Here is an 11,429-nt window from a genome sequence, read left to right as displayed (position 1 = left end):
TGTATTGAAAGCTAGTCCATCCCCATGCAGTAATGTTCATAAGTGAGGTCTCTTACCTCACTAATGGATTAGTTCATTAATGGATTAATAACTCAATGGACTTTGGGAAAGACAGCGTTCAAGAGAACAGCCCTGAGCCAATTTTTCATACCTCTTTTTTTAGGGTAAAACTGCTGAGTGGGGATTTTGCAAGCAAGCACGGTTACAGAAGTGAGACAAGGTAGTCAAGCAAATCTTCCTGGAACATCAGCTCTGGTAAACACAAACTTATGTTTAACCGTAGATGGAAATCTAACTAGAGTTGGTTTCCTGATTACAAGATGGAGTTGGGTTGATACCTTACTGATGGGAACTCTAGGAGGTGGGGCTTTATTGGAATAAAAAGTCAGTCCAGTTATGTCCTATGAGGGTTTATCTTATTCCTGGTCCCTTGCTCTGTCTGCTTCCTGGCCATCATAATGCGAGAAGCCGCTTCTACTGCATACTGTTGTTGCCATATCCCACCTTTCCTCTGCAGGAAACAATGGAGCCAGCAGGCCAAGGATGGAAGCCTCTGAAACTGAGCCAGAATAAACCACTCCCTTTTAAAGTTGATCTTATCAGTCATTTTGTTACAGTAACAGAAAGATAACACTCCAGCTCCTTGTCTTTCCAGATATATTTTATTAATACTGCAGCAAATTGTGCATATTATATCCATACATATAGTGATATGCTTTCTACATAATCAGTTGTATGTGATACATATTATTAACATTATTTTTGTTTAGAGTACAGAGTTTTGCTGTTATAAAATCCTGACAAGTTGGTATATGAAATGGGAGCATAATCATTACTAACTTTAGTAAACCATATAGAGTTATCCAAGGTGTTAAAAAAACAAAGGAAGGAGGAAATTTCTTTCTTTTTTTTTTTTTTTTTGAGACAGGGTCTCATTGAGTAGATCTGGCTGTCCTGGAACTAACTCACTTTGTAAACCATTCTACCTTCAGACTCAGAGATCAGCCTACCTCAGCCTCCCAAGTAGTGGTATTCAAGTCTCAAGTCACCACACCCCACTGAATTGCATTCTTTAAACTGTACCTCCAACAAGAAATTTTTAGAGTTCAATACAAACAGAAGTACACTCATACTTAAAAGCACTCTGACAAATCAGGGCTGAAAATCCCACACTGCGCTTGTGGTCAGTCCATTGTTATCCTGCTGAGTTGGCTCTGGAAGAGTATATTCTTCTAGTTGGTGCAGCTGATGCCGAATGCTGTGTCCACTGAACTGGGGCCTCCCAGGGTCACCAATCAATACTCGGGTTCTATGGGTCCAAAAGCAGTTCTCCAGCCACAGATGCAGGCTGTCTGCAAGGTCTTCATCATAAAACATATCTCCAAGAACAATGAGATCAAACTTACCTTGTTGGGTATTCAAAATGTTTTTGGTCAAAACGGGAAAAGGTCTCAATCCATTTAATTTGCAATTTAGTGTAATCGCCATTCCTGCAACTTTACAAAACATGATAAATTAGTCTATAAGCATATATCAGTAGGCTACTTTCATTTCTTATTAAGGTATTTAAAAACACCTTTCTCCCACATGAACTCCATATTTCATTTACCATATCAGCCCAAGGTTCCTCAAAACATAAGTATTTACCAACAATGATTAATATGAACTCTACATAAAGAGTTCTTTAACATATAAACAATTTTATTCTCTTTGAGTAAGATAAAAACTTTGAAAATATGCCTCTTTCTCTACTCTTGGGAAATATTATTTAGGAAACTTTCAAATTTAGTAGTTATTAATGTATTGATTACTAAAAATTCACAAAAACATCCTGTAAATCCACAACATATAAGCCTTGTATATATAGTCTGTATCATTTGCTATTTAGATCTCCTAACCAAGATCTTAAAGAGGAAAGTAATTTGTCACCTTTTTGGGAAAGAGAATGCCTATCATATCATGCCCACAAATCTTGCATAAATATTTGTCTTCCTAGAAACTACCATTTTTACAAATTTCAAGAGTCAATGGGGGATAGTCTGAGTTTCTATGGTTAAACTTTTTAATCTCACAGTAGGGGCTAGTGAGATGCAGGTTAAGATGCTTGCCACTAAATCTTACAAGAGTTCAACACCTGAAGTTCAGGCATGGTGACACACAACTTTAATCCCAGCACTCAGGAGACAGTGATAGGCAGATCTCTGTATATTAGAGGCTAACCTGGTCTATATAGGGAGTTCTAGGACAGCCAGGATTACACAGAAAGAACCTATCTCAACAAACCAAACAATAAACACCTTAATGCCTAAAACAAACATGGTGGAAAGAGGAAACCAAATCCCACAAGCTGTCCCCATCTCCCTATGGGATGTACACTATGCCACACACAAACAGATGAATAAATAGTTGTAAAAATAATCTAATTAATACATATCTCTTTTGTTAAAAGGGATTTTGTTGTTGAATTTAATTTAACTTTATGTGCATTGGTGTTTTGTCTACATTAATGTCTGTGTGAGGGTGTCCAATCCCCTGGAACTGTAGTTACAGACAAATGTAAGCTGCCATATTAGCGCCGGGAATTTAACCTGGGTTCTCTGGAATAGCAGCCCGTGCTCTTAACCATTAAACCGTCTTTCCAGTCCATGTCGTTTTTTTAGGCAAAGAAGCTTAAAGTTTATGTCAGTATAAACTATATACTCGCTGGGCATGATGATATATACCTGTCACTCCAAGACTTAATAGTATACAGCAGGAGGATTCCTGCAAGTATTAGCCAACCTGGGCTACAAAGAGAAATGCCATGCCAGCTGGGTCTACAGCCTAAGACCCTTTCTCAAAAAACAAAACAAAGAGACTGGGCATGGTGCATGCTTATAATCCCAGCACTTGAGACATGGAAACAGGAAGAAATTCAAGGTCATCCTTAGCTACATAGCTAAGTGAGGCCGTCCTGAGCTATATGAAACTCTGTCTCAAAAAAAAAAAAAAAAAAGAAAGAAAGAAAGAAAGAAAAAAGAAAAGAGGGAGGAAGAGGGAAAGAAAGGGAGGAAAGGAAGAAGAGAAGGAAAGAAGAGGAACTGGTCTAGGAAAGATCAGGTCAACCCGACTGCATACCCATCTTCCAGAACTACATCCTGTTTGACAGAAGTTTCTCCCTTCTCAGAAACGATGCTTGTAAAATGTTTAACAGACCAGCATTCCTCCTTCTTGGTGGGAAATGATCCCTTGTTTAAAATAAAAACTGCCCTAGCCTGCACCTGATGTGATTTAATAGTGGTCTTTTACCTTTATAAATTCTGTGGTGTTTAATCTAGGGACCGAGAGTTCATTGTGACAAAGCCTGCTCTCAGTCTCTAGCTTAAATGAAAGGACTCTTATTTGCCCTTATAGTCATGGTGCTCTATAACTTTCTCGTGTGGACTATAACCAAAGAAGAAATTTTTAAAAAAACTATATATTGAATATAGAGCAGCAACAGTGGGATTTTTAGGAACATTTTCTGTTTTTTTTTTTTTTTTTTTTTTTTTTTTTTTTGTATGTTTGTTTATTGTAGACAGAAAAACAATTGTTGGGCTTGATTAAGTTACAACTGAAATCTCTTAATAAAATAAGACCCCTGGAGGGCTCTACCCTAAATGAAGATAGGATCAGAAAAAGATCAGATGAACTCTACTGACCTCAGCCTCCTGAGTGCTGGAATTAAAGGTGTAGGCTGCCATACCCAATACAACTTTGGTCTTAGTGCAGTAAAAATATCCACTAAAGACACTAATTTATCTCTACTTGGATTTTGTGTCATATAAACATTACACATTTCAGGGAATTCTCAAACCAGAAGGTAACATGCAGGGCCCCAGGTGTGTATCCCTCTGGAATGTCTGGCAAACAAATCAGATCCTCTTGGGGAAATGTACTGTCAGTTCAGGCCCCAGATAACGTCCCACTGAACATACCTCACAGTATCAAATTACAAAACAAGGCAGTACGCTATTATAGTGCACCCTGAAGAGGGGGGGTGGTGACTTCAAATGTTCTAAAATATGCAGTCCTTACTGGGGTCAATGTCGTTGGCCAAAACCTTTGATGCTCCACTCATCTCAGCAGCAATTGCTGTAGCTCCACATCCGCTGCCAAGATCTAAGACAGACTTTCCTCTAACAACCTCAGGGTTATCCAAAAGATACCTAAATTAGAAAGAACAGAGAAAATGCCTGAGGTCTGGGAAAGTACAGTGAGAAATAGAAAACATAATTTAAAACATAAACCAAAACAAGCAAGACGGTTCAGCAGATAAAGGTGCTTGCTGTCAAGCCTGAGGACCCAAGTTCAACACAGAGCAAGGAAAGAAGAAATTCATGAAAGCCATCCTCTAATCTTCACATGCACACCGTGGCATACCCGTGCTACCACACACAAGCATGCAAAGCAATTAATTAGAGGTAATTTCCCCCCCCCCCATGGTATAGAACCTACCTGACCTAAACCATCGGTAATAATACTATTCCTGAGGCACAAGAATACCTTTTGTTTGACAACTGTATACCTTAAGATATAACCAGATGAAATCATGACCAATGCTAGAGCGAAGAGTAGATGGACATGCTAAAAGTACTTGCCTTATGTCAGGCAGTGGTGGCACACACCTTTAACCCCAACACTTAGGAGGCAGAGGCCAGCCTGGTCTACAGAGCTAGTTCTAGGACAGCCAAGGCCACACAAAGAAACCCTGTCTTTAAGAAAAAAAAAAAAAAAAAAAAAAAAGTACTTGCCTTTGTTTCAGCTACTATTTCTTAACAAAAAGAATAGATGCAGCTATATGAAAAGAAAAAAAAAAAAAACAAGATGGACAGGAGGGAGCTTATAAGTACAGAATCAAGAGGCTGGAGAGATGAATCAGAGGCTAAGAGTACTAGCTGCTCTTCCAGAGATCCTAAGGTCAATTCTCAGCAACCACATGGTGGCTCACAACCACCTGTAGTGATAATTGGATGCTCTCTTCTGTCAAGCAGGCATGCATGCAGCTAAAGCACTCATATACATAAAATAAATAAATAAATCTTTTAAAAAATATTTTTAAATGCAGAATCAAGGCAAATGCAGGGTCCACCTAAGATGTCCTGGAGCTGCCACAGAAGAGAAAATGTACTGAAAAGGCAATTCTAGGAGAGGGTGGAATTCACAGTATTAGAAGCAGGACTCTTTGATGGGTTGGGTCTTTATGATCCATCTGGGAACTCTGTACTGACTGTTGATACGCACATGAACCTGAACACAAAGTAAGACAGATAGATCCTTTTAACAGCTGACATTAGAGTTTCTTGTGGGGTAGAAGCTTTATTTATGGATATACCTTAAAAATCTTGTGTAACAGGGTGAAACTATGCACCAAAACACCAAAGGTATGACCAAACTGCTATCAAAACAAGACTTTGGGGGTGAGGAGTGTGATACAAAAGTTAGTATGAGGGCTGGAGAGTTGGCTCAGTGGTTAAGAGCAGTTGTTGCTCTTGTAGAAGATACAGGTTCAAGTCCCAGAACCCACCTGACAGCTCACAGCAGCCTATAACTCCAGCTGCAGGGGATCTGATGCCTTCTTCCAATCTTCATGGGCACTAGGCACACGAGGTATACAGACATACATTCAGGCAAAATAGATAAATCCAAAAGAAAGTTTAAAAGAAAAAGTTGCTTAGTGGCACACGCCTTTAATCCCAACACTAGGAGGCAGAGGCAGGTGAAACTCTGTGAGATCCAGGCCAGTCTGGTCTACATAATGAATTCCAGGACACACACACACACACACACACACACACACACACAAAGTTAATGTGACTCATTGCTATAACAAAATACCTGACAAGAAACTTAAGGGCGGAGTGTTTGCTTTGAAGGAACAGTTTGTAGATATAATCGATCACCGGAAAGGAAGGCCTGGCAGTAAGGGGCTGTGGAAGCAGATGTATGAGATTGCTTGCTCACATCAGTATAAATTATGAAGAAAAGAATTCAGCTGGCTTTCTTCCTTTTTCTCTTTGTATTCAGTGTACAACCCATTCCTAGGGGAACAGTGTCACCTGAATTCAAGTTAAGCTTCACTGGAAATGTCCTATCTTGGCTAGCGTTTGCTTGTTTTGGGCCTTTGTTTCTGTAGACTTGACACCAGCTAGAGGCAAGTAGGAAAGGGGACTCTCGACTGAGAAAACGTCTCCACCAGACTGATCTGTGAGCAAGCCTATGGGACATTTTCTTGTTTAATGATTTGCTGGAGTCCAACACCAGCGGGGTCCAGGTTGGAAAGAGGAGGTGAGGTGAAGGATCAGACCGAGAGGATCTGAGAGTGAATCTGGACAGCTGCTACTTCACTGAAAGGAAAGCTACACCTTCCATACTCTGTAGCTGCACAGATTAAATGGGAGAAAGGGCATGTATGAGCTGGGGTGTGGCTTATGACCAGGGACTGAGGAAGTTAGAATTGAGCTTGACAAGGTAATAGTCACCACAGTCATATGTTAATGAAAGGGTTATAAGTTCCTCTTGCCAGAGATAAAAATGACTCCCTGTTTAGCAAGGAGAAACTTTCTTCAAACCCCTGAGGGAAAACAGGCTGTCTTATTTATTACTGTGAAGAGATACCATAACCATGGTAACCCTTATAAGGAAAACATCTGGTTGGGGTGGTTTACTTATAGTTCAGAGGTTCAGACCATTACCAACATGGTGGGGAGCTCAGCGGCACGCAGGCACACGTGGTGGTGGAGATGCAGTTGAGAATCCTACATATTACAAGCAACAGGAAGTCAACTGAGACACCAGGTGATACCCTAAGCATAGGAAACTTTAGTGACACTTCCTCCAACAAAGCCATACCCACTCCAACAAAGTCACATCTCCTAATAGTGCCATTCCCTATAAGATGGGGACCAATTACATTCAAACTACCGCATTCTACTCCCTGTTCCTATAAGTGTGCAGCCATTATCAGGATGCAAAATGCATTTAGTCCAACCTCAAAAGTCCCCATGGTCTATTATTACAGTCTCAACAATGTTTAAAAGTTCAAAGTCTCTTCTGAAAAATCATGCAATCTCTTATCTGTAACCACCTATAAAAAATGAAAATAAAAAAGCAGATCTTTTTTTATTTTCAACATTATACTTTCAACATACAATGGCATAGGATGAAGAACCCAGGCTCTTGCCTAGACCCCTGACTTGGCCATCCCCAGCCATGACAGACTGCAGAAAAGAACAGCAGGATGTAAACCCCCGACTCAGCAGGACACGGCAGGATGTGCTGCACACCTGACCTCGTACAGTGCCCCTATCCTCACTGCTAAAAAGAAACTCAGAAATATCCCATATATGGTAAGGAAGCAATTAGGAACTAATTGGTGCTGAATGTGCTTCACTGATAAAGGTGGAATGTAGTAACCACCGCAACTGCCCGAGAGATAGCAACCTCTCTGCAGCTGCAACTAACCAATTAACCAAAGTCAGGTGCCCCTAACCCCCTAACCCTCCCCTTGCCTTACCCCCAATATATACCCTACCCCACTGCTACTTAGGGTCTCTCCTACTGCACTGCTGTGACAGACAAATGAGAGACCAGGTACCAACTTGCAACCAAAAGATTCTTTGCTTTTGCATCAGATTTGGTCTTTTAGTGGTCTATGGGGGTCTAGACTTTGGGCATAACAAGGGCATACATTACCATTCCAAGATTAGGAAGGGCCAATAGTGGGGGAAATAATACTACACCAAACCAAGGCCCAAAATCAGCAGGTTCCCAACTCCTTTCAGCTTTGCTGACTGCAACATACTTTTTTTCTCTTGGGCTGGCTCCACTCCCTGTTAGCAGCTCTCCTCAGCAGGTGTCCCATGGCTCTGGCATCTCCAGTATTTTGGGACCTCTAAGGCAGTCAGGCTTTACCTTCACAGCTTCACACAATGGCCTCTCTAGGCCTCCATTAGGTGACACTCCTAACACATGCTTGGACTGAGAGGCTTTCCTTAGTCTCAGGGGCAAATCCCATAGCCCCTTATTCTATCCTTATCTCCCGGAAGCTGCCGAGTCCTGCTGCTTACGGGGGCTGGATATGGGCTCCTTGTTCCTTTACATCCTCACCAATTTTCTGCCATTCACTGTCTAAGCTTGGCCGTCTGGGAACTGGATCTCTAGACCAGACCTCAAACAGAGATCTGCATGCCTCGGTCTCCTGAGTACTGAGATTAAAGTACACCACCACACTTGGCTCTAAGCTTTTCTTTAATTGCTTTTCACAAGTTGGAAGATTGGATGGGTGGGGTCTTTCCCTGAGGTCACTACTCCCTTTATTTCACTTAATATTCTGTTCTTCTTTAATCTGTTGATCTCCCTGAACATTCCACTTCCTGGTGTCCCTTTTCCCCTTGAACTATTCATTTTGTGTTTTTCCTTGTTCTGCTTGCTCCTTTTCATTATAAATCACCACAGTTAACACTAATAACCACACAACAGACAAGTAGGCTGTGTTGAGATTCCCTCAGAATTCCAACAGAATTAATCCAAAGCTCTTCCTTCACGTTAGCCTCAGGCACTCTTCAGACACGGACAAAAAGCAGCTACGTTCTTCACCAAAATATCACAGGAACTATCTCTAGGTAACATACTAAAATCTCTGAAAGCTCTTGATCCGGCCATGGATAATTCAAATCATTATCAGCACCACTGTCTCCCATAACCCATTAAACAATGCTTAAAGCATTCCTCTGCTTTCCTAGCCCAAACTACCGAAGTCCAAATCCCTACAAACAAACCATGGTCAGGCCTATCACAACAATACCTCAATCCCTGGTGCCAACTTGTCTTCATTAGGGTTTCTGTTGCTGAGAAGAGACACCATGACCACGGCAATTCTTATAAAGGAAACGTTTAATTGAGATAGCAGCTTCCAGTTCAAAGATTCAGTCCATCATCATCACTGGTGGGGGGCATGGTGGTGTGCAGGCAGACATGGTGCTGCCTACATCTTGATCAGAAGGCAACAGGAAGTGGACTCTGACACCTCAAAGCCTGCCCTGACAGTGACACACTTCCTTCAAAAAAGCCATGCCACACTGCCAAAGCCACTTCAAATAGTGCCACTCCCTATGAGATTATAGGGGCCAACTACATTCAAATTACCACAGGGTCTTTTGTCTAAATGCCTGACCTTAGGAAAAGGACTTTCTTGGGGGAACCAGACACGCTATTACAGAATATTGCAGTTTTTTAAATATGGCTTAATTTATCCAATTAGCTAAAGCTTAAAGTAAGCAAAGACGAAGCTAGACAAATGTTACTGTGAACCTTAGGAATTTATAAATCTTGATTATCAAATATACCTTATTTATCAAGCATATTGTCTAAATTTTCTAGCAGCTTGGTGTTAACTTGTATGGGAGCAGGCAGAATTATCACACTATATGGTTCCACAGTGGTGGGTATTTTTTTTCCGTCCAAAGAATAATTTTGTTTAAAGAGGCTGCCATTTTATACACTTTCCTCCTTCAAAGCCCACACAAAATTTCCCAAAGGGAAAGGCATAAGGGAACTCTCATAACACATAGTGAGAATCATTAAAAATGCAAGTGAAAGGGTGCTGGAGAATTGTGATCCACAAAGTCAAATGCTGGAACTTGGTCACCGCAACAATGATCCCCATGTGGTCCACACTAATGACTGATATGGGCGGCCCAGATCTCTGGGGGCAAGGCACTGGACGGGTAATCCTGGATGGTATTAGAAAGCAAGCTGAGCAGGCCATGAGGAGCAAGCCAGTAAGCAGGGATTCTCCATGGCCTCTGCTTCAATTCCTCCCTCCAAATTCCTGACTTGAGTTCCTGCCCTGGTTTTCCAGATGATGGGCATGACCTGAAAATGTAAAATGAAGTAAAATCTTTCCTCCCCAAGTTGCTTTTGGTTGTGTTTTTGTTTGTTTGTTTGTTTGTTTTAATTATAGCAATGGAAACCCTAACAAATGTACACCCTCATAGGCATATCCAGCGGTGTATCTTGTAGGTTATTCCAAGTTCAACGGAGCCAACAACAAAGGTTACCCATGACAGGTGTGAAGAGAACTACTTTGTCATTACAGAATTCACATCTATGACTGCTGTGAAGCCCAGCTAAAGTTAACAGTGACTAGTTAGTTCCACATGCAGCCACAGCCCTCTCTGGATTTTTTTAGTTGACAATTCTTGTCTTCTCTTTTGGTTTCAGTTGAAAACCTACTCAAGAGGCCTCAGTACTCCCTGCCCCACCCCCACCCCCATGGCAAGTGCCAAAGTCAAATATGCAAGCACACAGAGACTATTTAAATATTTAAAGGAAGCATTGGTATATATTACAGGATAGCTTCAAACTCCCAACCCTCCTAGCTCAGCTTCCAAGTGCTAGGATCACAAGGGTGCACACACCATCATGGATAACTGTAGGAGGCATTTTTTGGAGATGACTTTGTCTTCCCATAGGACAAATCCTCTTCTATTTTATGAGGATAGCAACCCAAACCATATACAAGTTGGGACTTGTGCGTCCCAGTGACTTCCTTGCTTTGCTCTTATGCTACAGGGCCAGAAAGAATGGAATGGAGGCGGGGGTGGGTGCTAAAAGGAGAACATCAGTTCAACAGCCATTGGCTGTAAAGATTCACATTTCAACGAGACATACCTAGACAGGGCTTGGCCACCTGGCCAGTAGATTGCCCAGTAGGGATCACTGAAGGGCCACAGGTCTGCTCTTTCCCACCAGAACTTGCACCTGGGGGTCAAAAGCCGTAACTGGATTTCAGGAGTAAGGCTACCACTGCTGGTGACTTCAGTATTCTCCTCCAGGTAGGCTTTCATTTCAGGGTCCAAACAGTTCCCTGCTGTCCTCCAAGGAAACAGGGGGAACCCACCGCTCACAGCTTGCAGGAAACTCCAATGGCTCCTTGAAGTTTTCCAACCCAGGCTGAAGGCCATTAGTACTTCTCCAAATCTCAGGCTCTGTCAGTGGTGCTATTAAAAGGATTGTTCCCCAAGCAGATAGAATGAGGGTCTGCCTCTCCACTTAGTTGACACCGGGATTTTGGATCTCTACAACAAACAAACAATACTGAAAATTCTTAGTCTATATCCTTCAACATAACAAGAAAATACGCAGGTGTACGTTCTAACAACTCATAAGTGCAAGTTCATTTCAGAGGACAGTTTTGGCTTATCAATTTGGGTAAAGAAATTCAGTTGTTTTTTTAAAAATGTGAAATCCTTTTAGTAATCCATAATGACAAAAACACACAGACACTTTATTTTACAACAATCTTCAAGAAAATGAGATTAAGTATACCGTTTTGTTTTTAGGATAGACTTGTGTGGTGATATGTTTATGATTTGTTAAAACCACTGGAAATCAAAGTAGCAAAGCAG

General features: G+C 41.4%; 1 protein-coding gene across 2 annotated transcripts; it reads right to left on the bottom strand.

Moving 5' to 3' along the window:
• Positions 1-678: 678 nt before the first annotated feature.
• Positions 679-11,088, bottom strand: Etfbkmt (electron transfer flavoprotein subunit beta lysine methyltransferase). Of its 2 annotated transcripts, XM_051173384.1 has the most exons (4): positions 10,693-11,088; positions 4,057-4,187; positions 1,407-1,496; positions 1,184-1,309 (listed from the first exon to the last, which is right to left on the bottom strand). In XM_051173384.1, the coding sequence occupies exons 1-4, from the start codon at positions 10,983-10,985 to the stop codon at positions 1,296-1,298; spliced, it is 528 nt and encodes a 175-aa protein (XP_051029341.1). In that variant the 5' UTR covers positions 10,986-11,088; the 3' UTR covers positions 1,184-1,295. The 2 variants fall into 2 exon arrangements, with proteins under 2 accessions (XP_051029340.1, XP_051029341.1); XM_051173383.1 differs by having other exon boundaries at positions 679-1,496.
• Between the last annotated feature and the right edge of the window lie 341 nt (positions 11,089-11,429).

This window comes from Phodopus roborovskii, unplaced genomic scaffold, assembly GCF_943737965.1.
Source record: "Phodopus roborovskii unplaced genomic scaffold, PHOROB, whole genome shotgun sequence".
Classification (NCBI taxonomy): Eukaryota; Metazoa; Chordata; class Mammalia; order Rodentia; family Cricetidae; genus Phodopus; species Phodopus roborovskii.
This window is presented reverse-complemented; position numbering and strand designations above follow the sequence as displayed.